We start from the raw sequence: 23,330 nt of genomic DNA on the forward strand, positions 1-23,330 counted from the left end.
GGTTGTTGCATGAGTAGTTTGACACTAGAGGGAGCTATGGTGCTGCCTAAAATCCAAGGTACGTCATTGAGGTATGCCAAATTCTATTCCTCAAATGTCAAATTGTAGACTGCAGGGCATTGAACACAGACTCCATTCATTACAGCCCAAATATTTTATGTTCACAGCTTGTTACCAATATTTTTTATGTTCTCTGTTCTCTGCTCAGACGGTTCTTGCTGAGGTGAGGTGCTGTGAAAGTACGTGTTGCTTTATTCAGCTACATAAAATATTTTAAAAAATCTATGTACTGAAACAAAAACATAAACAAATTCCTGAATTTAGTTAACACAAAATAATGCTCTCCAAGGCTGAAGGTTATGTACTATTTGAGAGATTGTTTCTTAGAAATAGTTTTTCGATTGTGGATATTAAATTATTAACCAATTCAAAGCACATACGGTATGATATAAAGTGGCCTTTGAGTTGATTCTATTTCAGAAGAAAACCTGCAGTATTATCACGAAACACTCCCACAGAGTAGGAAACAACTTATACCAGTGTATCATTTCTACACAGTGTACAATAAGCTTGTTCTCAGACAGAACAGCGTTTAGATAGCAAAATACTCTTCTTCAATTGATTCTAACCGTCTAACAATAAAATCTATCAGGGATGCAATTTTGGAATGCTGTGCTCAGGTATCAGCCTTTGGAGCACCATCTAAAGTCCATCACCTCTGGGGTAATGAATTACCTTCTGGGTTACAAAATATGTTCCATGATGGTTACCACCAGATAACGGAGGCTAAAAATGAATGAATTGATTTTGCTCCTGGAAGTACTCTCCTAGAACTCACAGTGAAACCAGAGAAGTGCAGTGGTGTGTGTGTGTGTGTCACTCCAATTTTCTTTTTATCTGGCTACCGAGGACAAAAAAAGAGGAATTACTGCAGTGATTCAAGTCAGCCATGTTCATGAGCATGTATATTCAATTCGAACAAGACTTTTCCAAATGTTTCAGATGTGTTTTCTTTGCAAATTATAGCCCATGCACATAATCCATTATTACTTTAACTTGACAAATGCTCTTTGTGCTTTACATTACAGCTTTTTTACCATTTCAAAGTGCAAGTTTTGTTATCAAGTGTCTGGGAAGTGTACAGAGTGTATGACCTTTTGCCCTGTACTGAGGCCTCCTGGTCCTCAAAATGTCCACCTACTTGTTCCTCCTCCTCTCTCATAGCCGGCATGGTACTGATGGACAGGTTGACAGCTGTGATGGTGACAAACAGCACCGACAGACAGGCAAAGATCTTTCCTGGCAGGCCCGAGTGGGGCCGCTCCACCATGTCCCTCAGCTTGTTCATACAATGTCCCATCCGTGTCTCCGTAGCCAGGGCGGTGGAACCCCTACGGTGCCCGCTGTCCGTGTCCATCATCAGCTCCTCCTCCTCATCCTCCTGGGCAGCCCGCTCCAACTCGTCACACTCATCCACCCGCTGGATGAGGCGGCGACGGCAGCACCACTCCAGGTTCTCTTCAGGGACCCCCCAGTAGTGCAGCTCCTCCCTGAAGGAGAGGGCACACATCTCCCTGAGGGACCGCAGCTTCCCAGCCCGCAGGAAAGTCAGGATAGTGCGGAAGGCACAGGGCGAGCGGTCGAAGAAGAACTCGTTTTGAGCGATGTCGTAATCGTCGCAGACGCACATGATCTCGTCGAAGCTGCTGCAGAGGCGCAGCTGGCCCAGTCGGGACAGGGGGAAGTCCTCCAAGGTGGTCCAGGGTAGTTGATAACGCAGCCCACCCACATTGATGATGACGTGGAGTTTATGGGTAGCGAAGAGCGAGGTAGCATTGGTGAGGAGGTGGTCTGAGTCCTCGGGAAGTAATTGGGCTCGTTTGTAGAAGGCCCCCTTGAGGGCCTCCTGCTCTGACAGGGGCGGGGGTTGAGGGAGGAGGAGGAGGGAGGCATCAGAGGCACAGCTCAGAGCACTGTAGTCGTAGTCCGAGCCATCACCTGCCAGCAGCGTCATCTTTACCTATACAGGAACAACCCCTCTACCTCCATCGCTGGTCACATCCCTGTGGTCGACCTTTCTCTGGTACATGCTTACCTTTAGAAGGAGAGAAAAGGACAAACACAAAATTCTATGTATCATTATTTCATAATCTCATATGCAAAGGGTACAGGTACTGGGTAGGACTACATGTACTACAAAGGAACGTTCGTAGATTGTTCTTTGTTGGATTGTGGGTTCCAGGACCAGGTTGAACTCTTTCCTGATTAAGATCTTTGTGTTCTTTGAGTGTTAAAGCCACCAACTGATCATATTAGACAGTATTGAAAAATACTTTTGCTTGAAATTATATTTTAAAATGTAGGATGTAGTATACATCAAACTCCAAGTTCTCCTCCACACCAACCCCAGCAAAAATATTGTGTCATTTTTTCTGAGGTAAAAGCACTCGAGTTGAAGTCAGACTCTGTCTGAAAAACAAATCGGTGACTCCAGAGTTCACTGTTTTGGTGAGTGACGTTTTCCTAACGCTACATCTTTTCATTTAACTGAATTACCGACATAGCTACAAAATACCGTCTCTGCTTTGACTTTTCTGGCTGGTAGCAAATAAAAATTTGCTGGGAAGATAGCTAGCTGCTTGTCCTATGTCCACACAACTCGGTGGACATTTCTCTTTAGTAAATTTATTAACTGTGCTAACTTGTTTTTAGTAGCGTTGCTATTCTTGGCATATTTGTTTAATGACTACCCATTATTATTTTTGATGTCAGTCAGTCATCCACAATATCTTGATTAAGATCGAAGATAATGTTGGTTAATGTAATAATGGTAGCTAGCTAGCTAGTATTCTATGTACTGTTCATATGGGGGAATGTACTTGCTAATAGAGAGGAAGAGGCAAAGCATCTTTGTTGCTAGTTAGAATTTTTAATTGACTTTATGTATGCTGCAATTTAACTTAGAAGTTCATTCAAGTGGTCTGTTCATGTCACAGATGTAGTAGGCCTAAATCCTTTGACTTTTAAATAGGATAACATATTTTTCCATTTCAAGGATTACTATGTAATCAGGACAGTCGTGAAGAGGGCACGACAAAGCCTATTCACCCTCAGTAAACTAAAAATATTTGGCATGGGTCCTGAGATCCTCAAAAGGTTCTACAGCTGCAACATTGAGCATCACTGCCTGGTATGGCAATTGCTCGGCCTCTGACCGCAAGGCACTACAGAGGGTAGTGCATACGGCCCAGTACATCCCTGGGGCTAAGCTGCCTACCATCCAGGACCTCTACACCAGGTGGTGTCAGTGGAAGGCCCTAAAAACTGTCAAAGACCCCAGCCACCCCAGTCATAGACTGTTCTCTCTACTACCGCATGGCAAGCGGTACCGGAGTGCCAAGTCTAGGACAAAAAGGCTTCTCAACAGTTTTTACCCCCAAGCCATAAGACTCCTGAACAGGTAATCAAATGGCTACCCTGACTATTTGCATTGTGTGCCCCCCCAACCCCTCTTTTACGCTGCTGCTACTCTCTGTTTATCATATCTGCATTGTGTCCCGCCACCCACCACCCACCAACCCCTCTTTTACCCTACTGATACTCTCTGTTCATCATATATGCATAGTCACTTTAACCATATTACATGTACAGACTTCCTCAATCAGCCTGACTAACCGGTGTCTGTATGTAGCCTCGCTACTATATATAGCCTGTCTTTTTACTGTTGTTTTATTTTCTTTACCTACCTATTGATCACCTAATACCTTTTTTTGCACTACTGGTTAGAGCCTGTAAGTTAGCATTTCACTGTAAGGTGAAACACACCTGTTGTATTCGGCGCACGTGACAAATAAACTTTGGTTTGATTTGATGTGACCATAATGTACAGTTAACACATAACAGATGTGGAATCATATGAAAAACTAAAAACATTAATAAATCATTGATTCCCTGTCTTTTCTCATTATGTGTCCCTAATAGGCAAAAGCCTCAATCAAATAAACCCTGTTACATGTATTGGTTGATTTTAGATGCTTGAAACGGTTGCTGATTGTGATTGATTTCCCCTGTAATGCACTTAAAACCTCTGTCTAATGGATAGGCAACATATGATTTCACTGGGATGTTGATGCTCGATGGACAACACCTGAAATTATCTGGGGTCTGGTTGTCTAATGGATGTAATTGTAGTGGATGCCACACATGCTGTTGATTCTTTACAGCCGTAGGGCAACCATGTATCATGTAGAGGAGTCATGTAACTATGATAAACACTGGGGTGAGATGATAAATGTACTTGGAACGAAAACACTGGCGAGAACTTGGCAAGACTAATTCATAGCCGAAGGTGATATAGTTACATTTACAGTACATGGGAATCAAGATCTTATAGCAAACTTCTATTTCAGGACTACTGCATAATGACACTGCATACACAGTACACACACACTCACACACACACACAGATACAAACACATAGGCAGGTAGACCTAGACTCAGCAATGTGATATCATCATAAAGAGCAGGGTGACTTCCTGCTTACAAAAATGTATTTCTAATCTGCCAAGACTGCCAATATTGGCTTTTCCCAATATAAACATTCCTGCCACATTGGTTCAACAACATTGGACAAATGTAGTTGTTCTTGATGTCCCCCTACTTGTACATCATATGGCGGACCCCTATAACTTTCTGGCAGCTAAGCCGAGGCAACCCCAACCCCAGTACCCAGTTCTGTCACAACAAACGGATCATTATCGTCTAATGATGCAACACTAAACCCACACTGTTGGTTTCTGTTACATAAAGATACCATGCACACATATTTGAACACATTTACTCATCTAGATGAATTGATATAAACATAGCCAACCGTTTTCTGTCAGAAAACATCTGCTATCCATTGCAGTGTAGTTTTTCCAGTGCTGCTTTGATTTTTTCAGACTATATGGTAGCTATAGCACTTAGGGATGGATTGATTGCATGTGATACTTAACACTTTTTACAATACGATCACCTCTTAGTTATACAGCCTCACTCTCTGCAACTATAAAGAATAGCCTTTTGAAACACTCCAATTTCCATCTTGCTGTGTGTGAAATGACTACCAATCCCACAATACAACACACGTTTTAGCTGTGAATAAAAAACCCATATGACAGAACGCATAAAAATGTATGTATCAGAGTGCGTCACGGTCTGTGGGTGGTTATTAGGTGTTTGCACTGTCAGTGCCTCGGGCCAATGATTACTTCTCTGTTTCCCACCTGTCACATTAGAGTGAACCACCCCAAGCGAAGCCAAAGATGATGTAGTACATTGACATTCACCTATTCCTCTCATTTAGCCTGCTTGGTTTCCCATGGGAGCAATCTGTGTTTGGTTTCCCACTGGTTGTTTCTAAAGAACAGAGGGCCCCATCTTAAATAGAAGGGAAAAAGTATCTTAACTTCTTTGGTGTAGGGGGCAGTATTTTCACGTCCGGATGAAAAGCGTGCCCAGAGTAAACTGCCTGCTACTCAGGCCCAGAGGCTAGGATATGCATATTATTAGTAGATGTGGATAGAAAACACTCTGAAGTTTCTAAAACTGTTTGAATGATGTCTGTGAGTATAACAGAACTCATATGGCAGGTGAAAACCTGTGAAAAGTCCAACCAGGAAGTGGGAAATCTGAGGTTTGTAGTTTTTCAAGAGATGCCTTTCCAATATACTGTGTCTATGGGGTCAGATTGCACTTCCTAAGGCTTCCACTAGATGTCAACAGTCTTTAGAACATTGTTTCAGGCTGAAAGAGGAGCGAATAAGAGCTGTTTGAACCAGTGGTCAGGCTGAAAGCCTTTAGTTTAGTCACACGCGCGGCTGTGAGCACGAGCTCCATTCCCTTTCATTTCTAATGACAAAGTCGAATTGTCCGGTTGGAATATTATTGAAGATTTTTGATAAAAACATCCTAAATATTGATTCTATACATCGTTTGACATGTTTCTACAAACTGTAATGGAACTGTTTTGACTTTTCGTCTGGACTTAGTCTCCGCGCCTTGTGCACTTGGATTACTGGACTAAACACGCAAACAAAAAGGAGGTATTTGGTCATAAAGATGAACTTTATCGAGCAAAACAAAAATGTGTTGTCTAACATGGAGACCTGGGAGTGCCATCAGATGAAGATCATCAAAGGTAAGTGATTCATTTTAATGCAATTTCTGACTTTTGTGACACCTCTCCTTTGTTGGAAAATGGCTGTATTGTTTTCCTTGGCTAGGCGCTGACCTAACATAATCGCATGGTGTGCTTTTGCCATAATGCCTTTTTGAAATCTGACACAGCAGTTGAATTAAGGAGAAGTTTATCTTAAATCGTATGTTAAACACTTGTATCTTAGATCAATGTTTATGATGAGTATTTCTGTCATTTGATGTGGCTCTCTGCACTTTCACCGGATGTTTGTTTGAGACAATGTCTTTCTGAAAATAACGCGCCAATGTAAACTGAGATTTTTGGATATAAATATGAACTTTATCGAACAAAACATACATGTATTGTGTAACATGAAGTCCTATGAGTGCCATCTGATGAAGATCGTCAAAGGTTAGTGTTTAATTTAATTGCTATTTCTGACTTTTGTGAGCCCTCTCCTTGGCTGGAAAATGGCTGTATGGTTTTCTGTGACTAGGCGCTGACCTAACATAATCGCATGGTGTCCTTTCGTAGTAAAGCCTTTTTGAAATCGGACACTGTGTTTGGATTTACAAGACGTTTTTCTTTAAAATGGTGTATATTACTTGTATGTTTGAGGATGTTTAATAATGGGAATTCTGTTGTTTTGAATTTGGCGCCCTGCAATTTCACTGGCTGTTGTCGAGGTGGGACGCTATAGCATCCCACTTGTACCAGAGAGGTTAATAATACTACTAATAATGCACTTAATATGTATAGTGCTTTTCATTACAGTGTTGTCTTAAAGCTCTACATAGGCAAAAATATTAATAATTATAATAAAATACAATATGCAGTACGTGGCACCGTGAGAGACATGGGCATACATGTGGCTGAAGGATGCCCAGTTCAGCACCATGAACAGAGCCAGCCACCTCAGCACAGGAGACAGGTGTGCTCACTTCAGCACCATGGGCAGCGGCCACCTGTGCAGGATTACTAATCAGCACACCTGCAAGGCATTCCCTAATCAACTGACTGGCACAAGAGTGCAGGCTGGACCTCACTCAAGTGAAGCCGTTAGGAAACTTTGTGGAGTAAAACTACAGAGACACTAAAAAGCTTAGCAAGTAAAATCTGTCAAACTAAAAGCTAAAGTAAAAGCGTCTGAAACTTGAACTCTTTTGTTGTGTGTTTACTCATTGCCACTTGTGTAGTTGGGCACACCCCACTCTTCCTGACAATAAGCATTCTACGTTTTGAATCAAGGCAGGAAGTGGCAATAATATGTCCTAAAAGGACTTTCCAGATGAGGACTGTATGAATGACAGTATGTAGAAATGTGTTTTAAGGCTGTTTTAAAAGTTCTGATTGATGGAGCATCTCTCAGATGGCTCGGTCCCCCATAGTACGAAGACGTGTCTTAGGGAATTGAAGCAATAGGGAGTTGCTGAGAGTCCGAGGTGGCTCATTGATAGAAATGAGGTCACTGATGTAGGTAGGCCTCAATCCATTCAAGGCTTTAAAACACTACGAGGATTATTTTAAAGTCAATCGTATAGTTGACCGGAAGCCAGTGGAGTTCAGCAAGGATGGGATTGTTGATTAATCCCTCTGGATAAGAGGGTCTGATAGATGACTCAAATGGAAATTTAAAGTGTATATCTGGATATGTTCGAGATGGGGTGAGGAGAAACATTTCGGTCACAATGAACAGCAGCTTGAATCTGCTCAACCACTTGAACAAACTATACAGGCCACTTTTGTGATGGCCAATGACACTGCAGTTATTCTCAACAGCATTCTGTATCTTGATGGAGTACTCAAAACATATCACCAGTAGTGTGATAAATAGGCCATTTTAGTTTCAACAAACAGTGTCCTATCTGCTTACAAAATCCTAAATATCCAGTAAAATGAAATGGCCATTAAATTGGCTCATTTATTGATGCTCCAAGGATATTATACTGATAGATACCAATCTGGAAGAAACATTATTGTGAGACATTATTAAAATCCTTTCCACTTCTTTGCCCAAAGACAGTAAAAAGAACATTCCACTCTAAATTGCAGAACAATTATGTCTTCTTCATGCTCCAAAGATAAAATGATCAAATAAATTATCTTAAATTCCTCTCCTCTTCTTCGCCCAAAGACATGGATGGCAAAGACCGGATAGATTAAACCCTTCAATCGCTCTGGCACCGTTTGTTTTCTCTCTGGGGCCAGTAGTAACAGGTGGTCCTTTGGTCTGTGTCCAGTCACAGGAGCACCTGTGAAGTAGTTGTGTTTTGAACTCTACTGTGCCTTTAAACACCTCCTTGAGGGAGAGCTGTATCTCCCAGAAATCTCTGAGGAAGAGATGAAACAACACAGAGCCAGAGAATGTTTCTGTCTCCACCAGATCGCCTAAGGTCTAGCCCTCTGTCGATGGGCCTCTCCGTGCCGGTGCTATGCCGTGCTGTCTATCGCAGCTTTGCCAAAGGGCATGTTCTCTCCAGATTGCTTGTGAGTCACTGGCCTGGGCTGTGATTCTTTCTATCTGCAGAGCTCATGCGTCTCCAACTGTGCTTCGAGAAACTGACACTAACTGTCTTTGAAAAGCACTACCAGATTACACAGGACACTTCAAGGGTCTGAGAAACGCTATTACTGAAATGTTAGAGTTGTCTGTGGCTTCGAAATGTAACAGAAATACAGCAGATTTCCTACAGCGCCATGAGAATCTGACTCAAACTGCTTTGGAAATGTAGTGATAAACTCACTTCAAGTGTCTGAGAAAGGCTATAACTGAGATCCTGGAGTCGTGTTGTTCACGGCTTGGTAATGGACCAAATATAAAGTTGATCAGGGGTGATCCTTATTTGGTGATATTTTCTCAATTCTGGCACACTTTAAATAAACATTGAAGTTTGTGTTAGCTTTCAGAGGCCATTGGTTTGGTCATGAATAAAATATGTTTTGTTTTCAGATAAGTCTGTGTAAAAACAAGTACATTATAGTTGACTAATTATACAATGCTTAAATTAATCTTATCGAGTCCTTTTTGATCTATACACTTATATGTTAAGTTTAAATCCAATGTCCACATTTTCCTAATCTCTTATAAATCAAATATTTACAATTCAATACTGAATCAAGGTCTATGAAATTCAAAACTCAGGTTGAATTTGAATATGCAAATCATATAGTGACAGTCAAAAGTTTGGACACACCTACTCATTCCAGGGTTTTTCTTTATTTTTACTTTTTCTTTCTTTCTCTATTTTACCTTTATTTAACCAGGTAGGCAAGTTGAGAACAAGTTCTCATTTACAATTGCAGGTGCAGTAATCTGTGAGCTGCTCTGACAGTTGGTGCTTAAAGCTAGTGAGGGAGATAAGTGTTTCCAGTTTCAGAGATTTTTGTAGTTCGTTCCAGTCATTGGCCGCAGAGAACTGGAAGGAGAGGCGGCCAAAGAAAGAATTGGTTTTGGGGGTGACTAGAGAGATATACCTGCTGGAGCGTGTGCTACAGGTGGGAGATGCTATGGTGATCAGCAAGCTGAGATAAGGGGGGACTTTACCTAGCAGGGTCTTGTAGATGACATGGAGCCAGTGGGTTTGGCGACGAGTATGAAGCGAGGGCCAGCCAACGAGAGCGTACAGGTCGCAATGGTGGGTAAGTATATGGGGCTTTGGTGATAAAACGGATTGCACTGTGATAGACTGCATCCAATTTGTTGAGTAGGGTATTGGAGGCTATTTTGTAAATGACATCGCCAAAGTCGAGGATTGGTAGGATGGTCAGTTTTACAAGGGTATGTTTGGCAGCATGAGTGAAGGATGCTTTGTTGCGAAATAGGAAGCCAATTCTAGATTTAACTTTGGATTGGAGATGTTTGATATGGGTCTGGAAGGAGAGTTTGCAGTCTAACCAGACACCTAAGTATTTGTAGTTGTCCACGTATTCTAAGTCAGAGCCGTCCAGAGTAGTGATGTTGGACAGGCGGGTAGGTGCAGGTAGCGATCAGTTGAAGAGCATGCATTTAGTTTTACTTGTATTTAAGAGCAATTGGAGGCCACGGAAGGAGAGTTGTATGGCATTGAAGCTTGCCTGGAGGGTTGTTAACACAGTGTCCAAAGAAGGGCCGGAAGTATACAGAATGGTGTCGTCTGCGTAGAGGTGGATCAGGGACTCACCAGCAGCAAGAGCAACCTCATTGATGTATACAGAGAAGAGAGTCAGTCCAAGAATTGAACCCTGTGGCACCCCCATAGAGACTGCCAGAGGTCCGGACAGCAGACCCTCCGATTTGACACACTGAACTCTATCAGAGAAGTAGTTGGTGAACCAGGCGAGGCAATCATTTGAGAAACCAAGGCTGTCGAGTCTGCCGATGAGGATGTGGTGATTGACAGAGTCGAAAGCCTTGGCCAGATCAATGAATACGGCTGCACAGTAATGTTTCTTATCGATGGCGGTTAAGATATCGTTTAGGACCTTGAGCGTGGCTGAGGTGCACCCATGACCAGCTCTGAAACCAGATTGCATAGCAGAGAAGGTATGGTGAGATTCGAAATGGTCGGTAATCTGTTTGTTGACTATTGTTACTATTTTCTACATAGCAGAATAATAGTGAAGACATCAAAACTATGAAATAACACATATGGAATCATGTAGTAACCAAAAAAGTGTTAAACAAATCATTTGAGATTCTTCAAAGTAGCCAACCTTTGCCTTGATGATAGCTAACACACTCTTTGCATTCTCTCAACCAGCCTCATGAAGTAGTCACCTTAAATGCATTACAATTAACAGGTGTGCCTTGTTAAAAGTTCATTTGTGGAATTTCTTTCCTTCATATTGCTTTTGAGACAATCACTTGTGTTGTGTCAAGGTAGGTTTGGTATACAGAAGATAGCCCTATTTGGCAAAAGACCAAGTCCATATTATGGCAAGAACAGCTCAAATAAGCAAAGAGAAATGACAGTCCTTAATTACTTTAAGACATGAAGGTCAGTCAATCTGTAACATTTCAAGAATTTTGAACGTTTCTTCAAGTGCAGTCGCAAAACCCATCACGCGCAATGATGAAACTGGCTCCCATGAGGACCGCTACAGGAAAGGAAGACCCAGAGTTACCTCTGCTGCTGAGGATACGTTCATTAGAGTTACCAGCCTCAGAAATTGCAGCCCAAATAAATGCTTCACAGAGTTAAAGTAACAGACACATCTCAACATCAACTGTTCAGAGGAGACTGTGTGAATCAGGCCTTCATGGTTGAATCGCTGCAAAGAAACCACTACTAAAGGACACCAATAATAAGAAGAGACTCGCTTGGGCCAAGAAACTTGAGCAACGGATATTAGACCGGTGGAAATCTGTCCTTTGGTCTGATGAGTCCAAATTCGAGATTTTGGGTTCTAGCCGCCGTGTCTTTGTGAGATGCAGAGTATGTGAACGGATGATCTCTGCACGTGTGGTTCCCACTGTGAAGCATGGAGAAGGAGGTGTGATGGTGTGGGGTGCTTGGCTGATGACACTGTCAGTGATTTATTTATAATTCAAGGCACACTTAACCAGCATGCCTACCACAGCATTCTGCAGCAATACGCCATCCCATCTGGTTTGCATTTGGTGGGAATATCATTTGTTTTTCAACAGGACAATAACCCAACACACCTCCAGGCTATGTAAGGGCAATTTGACTAAAAAAGGAGAGTGATGGAGTTCTGAATCAGATGACCTGGCCTCCATAATCACCCGACCTCAACCCAATTGAGATGGTTTGGGATGAGTTGGACTGCAGAGTGAAGGAAAAACAGCCAACAAGTGCTCAGCATATGTGGGAACTCCTTCAAGACTTTTGGGAAAACATTCCAGGTGAAGCTGGTTGAGAGAATGTGCAAAGCTGTCATCAAGGTAAAGGTTGGCTACTTTGAAGAATCTAAATCTTTTGATTTGTTTAACACTTTGTTTAATGTTGGTTACTACATGATTCCGTATGTGGTATTTCATAGTTTTGATGTCTTCACTATTATTATCCAATGTAGAAAATGTAAAAAATTAAGAAAACCTTTGAATGATTAGGTGTGTTCAAACTTTTGAGTGGTGCTGTATATTTCTTTAGTAATATTCGTTACTTTTTATTCGTTTTGTATTCTCTGTCATTATTTAATAATCCTGTCTATGTGGTGTGAGTAGAGTGGTAACTATTTTTCACCCTCTACTACAGACGTGTCTTACTTTGCCAAAATTGATCAAAACAAGTCTGCCTGGAGGACTGGGTCCCTGTGTTTTTCTAATGGCTTGTGTGCTCTCCTCTCCTGGGAGGACTATCCTTCCCATCAACCCCGTAACAGTGTCTACGTACTGTAGACCGAAAACCATTTGTTTTTGACCCCGATCTCAAATGTGTGGTGGCAAGTAGGCTATTCAAGATGACAACAGTATACAGCCTGGCCTGGAGTCTTACAGTCTCCTCTAATGACCATTCAGACCACATAATGACCATCTGAACAACATTGTTTTCCTTTAGAAACCCATCTAACTTAATGAACTCGAAGTGGGTAGTGTTGAAATGGACTTCTGACCACAGAAATACTGAGCCAATACTCTGTCTCTGTCTCTCTTGCTCGCTCTCTCCCTCTCTGTTTTCAAATCTGTTTTTTTTTATGCAGGCAGGATTCAATGCCTGGAGCAAACCTTACATTGTAGGACCTATGCCAACAGAAACTCCGGCAGGAATTGCGGAATAGAAAAAAATACCCTTTTCTGATGTAAGTGGGTGGATTTAATAAATACGGACTACATTGGAACAGGAAATATCTCAAGGGATGTAATTGCCTTGCTAGCCCTCACCGTGGTCCACAATATCCAAATGTGATTTACTTTAATCCACACCATACTTTAATACTTTTACTTTATATCTTTCATATAACCAACACTTGGTTTCATACAGTATATTGTATATTTTACATACTGTACTACCATCTTTATCTTTCCTGTCGCTCTTACTTTAAAATAAAATCCTGGGGCCTCCCGGGTGGCTGCAGCGCAGCGCTAGCTGTGCCACCAGAAACTCTGGGTTTGCGCCCAGGCTCTGTCGCAGCCAGCCGCGACCGGGAGGTCTGTGGGGCGACGCACAATTGGCCTAGCGTCGGCCGGGTTAGGGAGGGTTTGGCTGGTAGGGATATCCTTATCTCATCGCGCACCAGCGACTCCTGTGGCGGGCCCGGGTGCAGTGCGCGCTAACCAAGGTAGCCAGGTGTTTCCTCCGACACATTGGTGCGGCTGGCTTCCGGGTTGGAGGCTCGCTGTGTTAAGAAGCAGTGCGGCTTAGTTGGGTTGTGTTGTGTTTCGGAGGCTCATGGCTTTCGACCTTCGTCTCTCCCGAGCCCGTACGGGAGTTGTAGCGATGAGACAAGATAGTAATTACTAACAACAATTGGATACCACGAAATTGGGGCGAAAAGGGGGTAAAAAATATATTTTTAAAGGAAAATCCTTTATGCCATCTTTCTAATTTATGTGTGTAGTGGGGAACCTTTCGACACAAAGCCTATGGAGATGTCCTTTCTTGCAGTTGCAGTTGTCTTTCCTTCGGTAGATTCTTTCCACTCTCAGCAAATGTCAGGCCGCTAATGGGAATTATCGAACTTTTACCATTTTCTCCATTAATCTTAATGTTCCGTCCTTGTCCTTCTTCGTGCCCTCTGGACTACCCAGACAGAAACTGAGAAGACACTGCCAATTCCTCCTTTTCTGCCTGGATGCTCCATATTATGCCTCATCACTCCTCCTCATCCCCTTAAGCCACCACACCGTGACTGACAATATTTCGGGTAGCACCCAAATGCTCACCCTCAACCCTACACCTTCTACCCTCCACCTTAACGTAACCTCCATATTCTTCTTTCTGAAGTGTCTTGACTTACTACGGCACTGGTTTGGAATAGAGAGTAGTTTTCCCTGTCATATTTAAATGATCATTAGGCTATAGAACTGGGAACATAATTGGCTAATGGACAACACTTGGGGAATTCTGCTCATAATCTACTGTATCTTTCTGCCCAAGGAACTTAGATTTTCTTGTAAATTGTAGAGAGTACCTCTCAATCTTCATAATTTAGATTAATTATGCCCATAAAAGGACATTTGTAAAGCAAAATGTAGTTTCTATCTAGCTATATGAGGTAAGTATTCCCATCTTGTTCTCATGGGTTTGGTTCTTATGCATATGGTTTCTTTCTTGCCCATCCACATTTTCTGTGATCTCTTTGTTTGATATCACACTCTCTGAGATGGAAAGTAAACTCACAGATGGAACAGAACACAACTTCAGATTGCGTAATGATTACACAAGATCTCAGCTGTGAGACTGTGTGCATTACATAACCACACATTAGTATCCTGTTATAGTACTGTCCATACCTGTCTCGGACGGCGCAGGGTATGCATGTTTAATTAAGGTTCAATTGACCCTAATCCTGCTCTTCACTGCTAAAAGAGTCCCAGTAGGGATGTGCACAGACAGACAGTCTGATGTTTGATGTTCATGAAGAGAGCTGCCTGTCCTGTCTGTCCTGTCACTGCAGGGACAGAGTGTTTGAAGGGATTGCTCTGAGTGGCTACGAGACCAAACCAGACCCCACTACAGGCCTCATTGGGATGGTCTGGCAGGGAGGACATTGAATGACATATAAAAGAGAGATGGGGGGGGGGGGGGGTGAGAGATTGATCGTTTTGGACCAAAAATTAGAGAAAAAAACAACATACAGTCTTTCTGGAAGCCCTTATTAGATTTGTGTCAGCCTGAACAGAGAGGAGAAACTACTTTAGTTGATGGGATGGATTAACAGATCTGGGCTCTAGGAAATTACAACAGGGGACAAAGTTGTTTTGTGTGGAGTTGAGTGAAGGCTAGTATTTTCTGCAGTGGTAGCGAATAGAATGGTAGTGAGTCAAAGGGAAAAGTTGTTTTGTGTGGTGTTGAGTGAAGACTGGTACTTTAACCAGTGGCACTGGTAGCCAATATGATCGTTTTGATAGAATGGTTAGTGACTCAAAAGGATGGACAGTAGGTTCCTCTGTCAATTATAATCTGCTGTCAGCAAGGATTTGTACTGTAACATGTTATTGTAGAAAAGGAGATGTCTAATACTGTTTAATGTCTAAATGTCTAATGCTGTTTAAATGCACATCATTTTTTTATGTAAGCTTCTGTCTGCTTACTGTTCAGCCAGTGTTGGTTTGCCCAAATTACTCAGACCCAAAATATCTAAATCATTCTAGATGGGAGATTTGTACTGTACATCAATTGCTGTTGAATATTTCATGCTGGAACTAGCCAACGTTTTAAGGCACTCAACTCAAGTTATGTGAAAATGGGGGGGGAAGAGTGAAGTGTTTTGCTCTCCAATCACACACCACCTATCCCAGCCTAATTTGTGTCGACAGTTAGCCCTGACCAGAGAGCAGAAAGGGCTCTGTAGACTATTTTCCTCAGGTGCATTGAGAATGTAAGTCAATTAATGCCGTTAAAATGGCGACTCTGCGGTCTGATCTAATGACATGTAAGGACATATCGCTCAGGTCCTCCACTTCTAAAGACATCTGGGAATAAGCAGATTATATTTACTCTGGCACTAGCCCAGTCGGAGTGGAATGGGGGAGCATGACTGCAATAGATGTAAATACAAGAAAGTCACTAGTTCATCTCATTCAAATCGGAATGACCTTGCAGAGTGGGTGAAATAGATCTATAGATTACACAACATACATCATAAAGGGGTCTGAAGAAAGAACTTGCATTCTGTGCACAATTGCATTTGAGGAAAACCAAGGTCAGATTATTGGTAGTATCACAATTGATTAATGACCCTCTTACATATGTGATCCAACAACAGTAGCGCTAGTAAATCAACGCAGCTCTTATTGCTTCCCTTCTTAGGTCTGGTATTGCTCATAATTTGCCATTAATCAATTTCCAGTAGTGGTTTTCAGAGATGTAATCAAGGTTTTGAGCATTGCTTCCTTCGTGTTGCCGGTTGCAACTAAATATAGAACATCTGTGTAGGGGTTTACAGTGTAGAGCAGAAATATGTTAGGTACTGTAATGTAGAGTGTTGAAATGCCTAAAGCAGCCAAAAGTCTCTTAGCTCCTTATGCATAGACTCGACATTCATGTAGTCAGACTGATATAGCTATCAATGTCTGTCTAACTTGTGTCTCCAAGCCCTAAATACATTAATGTAGCGGGTCTCTACACTTACAACCAAATATGGGGAACTGTGGGCAAGGAGTATGATAAAACATTGTTATGAGTTTTTGACTCCAGAAACATATATTATATTGAGTGACCTATCTGTCAATCAATAGTATTCACTCTCTAATGTTTAATACGTCTGTCAGACTGTGAAATTACTAGGTACCAATAATGCTGGAACCATTGTGTCTTGTGAAGCTCGGCGTTACTCTGGACACTGACCTCTCTTTTGACGAACATATCAAGACTGTTTCAAGGACAGCTATTTTCCCATCTATGTAACAATGCAAAAATCAGAAACTTCCTGTCCAAAAATGATGCTGAAAAATTCATCCATGCTTTTGTTACTTCTAGGTTAGACTACTGCAATGCTCTACTTTCCGGCTACCTGAATAAAGCACTAAATAAACTTCAGTTAGTGCTAAATACAGCTGCTAGAATCCTGACTAGAACCAAAACATTTGATCATATTACTCCAGTGCTAGCCTCTCTACACTGGCTTCCTGTCAAGGCAAGGGCTGATTTCAAGGTTTTACTGCTAACCTACAAAGCATTACATGGTCTTGCTCCTACCTATCTCTCTGATTTGGTCCTGCCGTACATACCTACACTTACGCTACGGTCACAAGACGCAGGCATCCTAATTGTCCCTAGAATTTCTAAGCAAACAGCTGGAGGCAGGGCTTTCTCCTATAGAGCTCCATTTTTATGGAATGTTCTGCCTACCCATGTGAGAGACGCAAACTCGGTCTCAACCTTTATGTCTTTACTGAAGACTCATCTCTTCAGTGGGTCATATGATGGAGTGTAGTCTGGCCCAGGAGTGTGAAGGTGAACGGAAAGGCTCTGGAGCAACGAACTGCCCTTGCTGTCTCTGCCTGGCCGGTTCCCCTCTTTCCACCGGGGATTCTCTGCCTCTATAACCCTATTACAGGGGCTGAGTCACTGGCTTACTGGTGCTCTTTCATGCCATCCCTAGGAGGGGTGCGTCACTTGAGTGGGTTGAGTCACTGGTGTGATCTTCCTGTCTGGGTTGGCGCCCCCCCTTGGCTTGTGCCGTGGCGGAGATCTTTGTGGGCTATACTCGGCCTTGTCTCAGGATGGTAAGTTGGTGGTTGAAGATATCCCTATAGTGGTGTGGGGGCTGTGTTTTTGCAAAGTGGGTGGGGTTATATCCTTCCTGTTTGGCCCTGTCCGGGTGTATCATCGGATGGGGCCACAGTGTCTCCTGACCCCTCCTGTCTCAGCCTCCAGTATTTATGCTGGAGTAGTTTATGTTATATCTGGAGTACTTCTCCTGTCTTATCCGGTGTCCTGTGTGAATTTAAGTAGGCTCTCTCTAATTCTCTCTTTCTTTCTCTCTCTCGGAGGACCTGAGCCGTAGGACCTTGCCTCAGTGGCCAGACCTGGCATGATGACTCCTTTCTGTCCCCAGTCCACCTGGCCGTGCTGCTGCTCCAGTTTCAACTGTTCTGCCTGCGACTATGGAATCCTGACCTGTTCACCGGATGTGCTACCTGTCCCAGACCTATTATTTGACCATGCTGGTCAGTTATGAACATTTGAACATCTTGGCCATGTCCCGTTATAATCTCCACCCGGCACAGCCAGAAGAGGCCACCCCTCATAGCCTGGTTCCTCTCTAGGTTTCTTCCTAGGTTTTGGCCTTTCTAGGGAGTTTTTCCTAGCCAACGTGCTTCAACACCTGCATTGCTTACTGTTTGGGGTTTTAGGCTGGGTTTCAGTACTTTGAGATATCAGCTGATGTACGAAGGGCTATATAAATAATTCTGATTTTATTTTGATTTGAAGCTTCAAGTCTTTTTGGCCATTTTGAATAGAACATGTACTATATTTTCTGTATGTTGCTCGGATGCTACAGCTACGGAAGTTCAACTAAATCTGGCAAATACATTTTTTTTTTAAAGTGAATTACCATGTACCATATGTAGTATATCGGCCACTCTATTCCCATGTAGTGATCTACGGTATGCTAATCATAGTCATCTGTCAAAGACATGGAGATGGAGCGATAACATTATAATAAATGAACAGATGGGACCCATTGGATACAATCAGAGTGGACAGTAGCTAAAATGTTCATGGCCCTAGTATATCATTCATATTAAATTCAAAAACCTGAGGGGAAATGTAAACTTGCAGTATATACGCAGCTACTGTACATGTGAAAATATATCATTATAGTATCATTATAAAATCATTATAAAAACGTCATAATTCTGTCATCTGAATTACATCACATTCAGATGACAGAATTATGACGTTTTTACAATGATACTCTTGCACACATTTATATTTTCACATGGTTGACTCATTTTTTCCAACTAACTGTTGCTGAGTATAAAAACATACCCGTTAGATAAACATGATCATAATCATGGCAACTGTGGGGGTGATTAGTACATTAGCAAATTCTAATATTAAACCACTCAATGGTTTATCATGTGTTATACTGAAAATTACAACAAATTACAGCCCCTATAATGTTGATAGGGTGGTCAGCATCAACAGATGCACACTTACTGAAGTCTTGGTGAACACTGATAGCACTTAGTTGATACCGCCATGCATTTTACTGTTACATGAGCTGTCAAAAGGGATTGATATACGGTACAGTATGTGTATTAACATCCTCTGAGATGAGGTAAATAAGAACAAATATGATGAAATACTCACTGTGGTCGCGTATCAGTTCTTCCCACAGCTGTGAGTTTTAGTTCGTACAAAGTGATCAGAAATACAAGAAAACCTGAAGTCCTAACTGTTGCTGTCGCTTCTGCATCGAACACCAACTCTGCTCTCTCTGCGCACAGGAACAAGGCTTATAGAGTACTAGCAGGCTATTTGATGATCATGAGCAACAGGCTATAGGCTCCCCCTTCCTCTCTACATCAACAGCTAGTCTCGCAGCTCTGACATCACAGGTGGGATGTGCTATTCTGCCATTATTCTGAGAGCTTTTCACAGAAATCCACAGCAACCAGCATCTAGCTGGTGAGCATAGCGGAGGGTTCCACCTTCGAAAGAGGAATAATCACTCATGTGGACGGTTTATATTTATACAGCTCCGGGCGGCAGGTATCCTAGTGGTTAGAGCGTTGGACTAGCAACCGTGAAGGTTGCAAGATCGAATCCCTGAGCTGAAAAGGTACAAATCTGTTGTTCTGCCCCTGAACAAGACAGTTAACCCACTGTTCCTAGGCTGTCATTGAAAATAAGAATTTGTTCTTAACTGACTTGCCTAGTTAAATAAAGATATATATATATATGCGCCCCCTGAAGTTACCCTCCTGAGGTTCACATAGTGTGGTTCCTCATCACTCGTGTACTCCGACAGTCGTCACTGTGTCCAGAGTTAGTGGTTGGTGTAGGTACAGTCGACCATTGTCAATGTACAAAAAAAGCATTAACAGTACAAAAAAATGTGTTCTTTTTTCACTGTCAGATACCCTCTTCCTCCATCCTATTCTCTATGTCCATTTCAAAATGGTATAAATATATTCACTCAAAATGTTACAGATATAGCCTACTATCTTAATTTGACCAGTTTCTCAGCAGGAAAATAATCCTGCAGCAACAGGAAATGTGAATTATTATGTGGATAATAATTGTTCAAATTGCTCAAACCCTAATAGCTCAAACCATACACCCCAACCTGAGCATTCCGTTCTGGCGCCTCTGGTCTCTTGGCCCTCCCACCCAGCTCCTGTTCAGCCCAGGCCAAGCTCTTCTCTGTCCTGGTCAATGGTGGAACCATCTTCCCCCTGAAGCTAGGACAGTAGAGTCCCTGCCCATCTTCAAAAAGCACCTGAAACCCTACCTCTTCAAAGAGTATCTTAAATAAAACCCCTCCTCACCTCAACTGACCCCCCCCCAACACAATTGCACTTGGACCCCCCCTAGCTCTGACTTTGCGGATAGCTACTTTATTGAGGAAAAGTGTACCTACTATGCCTGTGATGTACTTGTCCCACCTAACTATTCTAAGATGAATGCACTAACTGTAAGCGGCTGGTTTGCTGGAAAATTCTCTGCAAAAACAGATCAGATTAAAGATAACTTTTTCCACATTTTGTAGTGTTACAGCCATAATTCAAAATGGATTGAATATATATTTTTTCTTCACACATCTACACACAATATATACATAATGACAAAGTGAAAACATGTTTTTGGAAATGTATTGAAAATGAAATAAAGACTTATCTAATTTACATGTCTAAGAACAGCCCTTAGCCGTGGTATACTGGCCATACACCACAACCAACTGAAGTGCCAAATTTCTATTATAAACTGTTTCGCCAAAGTAATAACAACGGTAAAAATAAATGTTTTGTCATACCCCTGGTATAAGGTCTGATATACCACAGCTTTCAGCCAATCAGCATTAAGGGCATAAACAATAAAGGCCATTTAGAACTTAACATGAATTTGGGAACTTAGAATATTATATAGAGTACCAGTCAAAAGTTGACACACCTACTCATTCAATGTTTTGCTTTTTTTGTGACTATTTTCTACATTGTGGAATAATAATGAAGACCTCAAAATTATGAAATAGCACATATGGAATCATGTAGTAACCAAAAAAGTGTTAAACAAATCAAAATATATTTTATGCTTTAGAATCTTCAAAGTAGCCAGCTTTGCACACTCTTGGCATTCTCTCAACCAGCTTCACCTGGAATGCTTTTCCAAAGGTCTTGAATGGGTTCGCACATATGCTGAGCACTTGTTGGATGCTTTTCCTTCACTCTGCGGGCCAACTCATCCCGAACTATCTCAACTGGTGTCATGACTCCGACCGAAGGTGGCTCCCCTTCCCATTCGGGTGGCGGTCGTCGTCGCTGGCCTACTAGCTGCCACTGATTCTTTTCTCCCCCTCCTTATGTGTTTATTGAGTACACCTGTTTTGAGTTGGTTATAATTAGTGAGGCTTTATTATTCAGCCGGCTCGCCTGGTTCTTTGTGCGGGATTGATTATTGTAACCCTGGTGTTTGCATTAGATGTACATGTTCGTGTACTTAGTGCTAGACTGTTTTCGTCCGACACCATACCACCGTTCTCCATCGGATCGGAACGGCTATGGATCAGGTGATGGAGAGAATGGACCGATGGGAGAGAAGTGGTCTCCTCTCTCCACCTTCGGCTCTCCCAGCTCAGGACTCCCCATCCCCCGGCTCCAGCGCTCTCCGTCTTACCCTCCCGAGGGTTTATGATGGAGCGGCGGCGGGGTGCCAGGGGTTCTTACTCCAGCTGGAACTGTATCTGGCCACCGTCAGACCCACTCCCTCAGGAGCGGAGAGGGTGAGTGTCCTCATCTCCTGCCTCACGGGTCGTGCTCTGGAGTGGGCGAACGCAGTCTGGAATGGCCCAGACTCAGCGAAGGAGCACTACCCAGAGTTTTCTCGCCGTTTCTGCGCCGTGTTTGACCACCCTCCAGATGGCCGAGCGGCGGGAGAACGACTATTCGATCTCAGGCAGGAGAAGAGGAGCGCCCAGGATTACGCGTTGGAGTTCGGGACCTTGGCAGCAGGATCTGGGTGGAACAACAGGGCCCTTATCGAACACTACCGGTGTAGTCTCCGGGAGGACGTCCGCAGGGAGCTAGCGTGTCGGGACACTGCTCTTTCCCTGGATGAGCTGATTGACATGTCCAGCCGACTGGACAATCTGCTGGCTGCCCGCGGGCGTTCGGAGAGGGTCCTGTGTGTTCCACCACCCAGCACCTCCGCTCCCGTTCCGATGGAGTTGGGAGGGGCTGTGCCGAGGGGTACCGGAGGAGGAGGCTCCCCCTGCACCAGCTGTGGTCGGAGAGGACACACGGCCGATCGGTGCTGGGGGTTAGGGTTAGGGAGTCGAGATGGCAGGCGGAACACTTCTCGATCACCCCAGGTGAGTCAGCACCAAACTCACCCAGAACCCCCTGTTGGTCACATGTTTGTCTTAATTTTTTTTCTAACATTTTTCCCCTCTTCCCAGCATAAGGCGCTAGTCGATTCAGGCGCAGCTGGGAACTTTATGGATCGCGGACTCGCTCTTAAATTAGGTGTTCCGCTTGTGCCGATAGATTCTCCCTTTCCCGTGCACTCCCTAGATAGCCGGCCATTAGGGTCAGGGGTGGTCAGGGAGACCACGGTTCCACTGGACATGGTAACGCAGGGGAATCATAGGGAGCGTATCAGTCTCTATATTATTGATTCGCCTGCGTTTCCAGTGGTGCTAGGGATTCCCTGGCTGGCCCGGCACAATCCTAAAATTTCGTGGAGACAGGGGGTTCTCCAGGGGTGTTCAGAGGAGTGTTCTGGAAGGTGTCTGGGAGTTTCCATCGGTGCCACGTCGGTGGAGAGTCCAGACCAGGGTCCCACGGTGTGCATTCCCCCCCGAGTATGCCGATTTGGCTATCGCTTTCAGTAAAAAGAAGGCGACTAAATTACCACCACATCAACCGGGAAGGGATTGTGCGATAGATCTCCAGGTAAACGCTGCGCTTCCCAAGAGTCACGTGTTCCCATTGTCCCAAGAGGAGACATTGGCTATGAAGACATTGGCTATGGAGACATATGTCACGGAGTCTCTGGGACAGGGGTACATTCGGTCCTCCATCTCACCCGTCTCCTCAAGTTTCTTTTTTGTGAAGAAAAAGGAGGGAGATTTGCATCCGTGTATTGATTATAGAGGTCTAAATGCCGTCACAGTGGGGTTCAGCTACCCACTACCGCTCATTGCTACGGCAGTGGAATCATTTCAGGGAGCGCAGTTCACAAAATTGGATCTCAGGAGCGCGTATAGTCTGGTGCGTATTCGGAAGGGAGACGAGTGGAAAACCGCATTTAGTACCACATCGGGCCACTATGAGTACTGCGTCATGCCGTATGGGTTAAAGAATGCTCCAGCC

General features: G+C 43.2%; 1 protein-coding gene across 2 annotated transcripts in view; it reads right to left on the bottom strand.

The window, feature by feature from the left end:
* Positions 1 to 23,330, bottom strand: part of LOC109869002 (potassium voltage-gated channel subfamily G member 1-like) — a 36,409-nt gene that overhangs the window by 3,493 nt on the left and 9,586 nt on the right. The window contains exons 1-2 of one of the 2 annotated variants that reach the window (XM_020458808.2): positions 19,108 to 19,231; positions 1,202 to 2,095 (exon numbers count right to left, since the gene is read on the bottom strand). In XM_020458808.2, coding sequence (XP_020314397.1) covers positions 1,202 to 2,014 — 813 coding nt within the window. In that variant the 5' untranslated portion in view covers positions 2,015 to 2,095; positions 19,108 to 19,231. Of the gene's footprint in view, positions 1 to 1,201; positions 2,096 to 19,107; positions 19,232 to 23,330 lie in introns of those variants that run through there. The other variant, XM_031804343.1, reaches the window with a different exon arrangement.

Source organism: Oncorhynchus kisutch, linkage group LG24 (assembly GCF_002021735.2).
Source record: "Oncorhynchus kisutch isolate 150728-3 linkage group LG24, Okis_V2, whole genome shotgun sequence".
Classification (NCBI taxonomy): domain Eukaryota; kingdom Metazoa; phylum Chordata; class Actinopteri; order Salmoniformes; family Salmonidae; genus Oncorhynchus; species Oncorhynchus kisutch.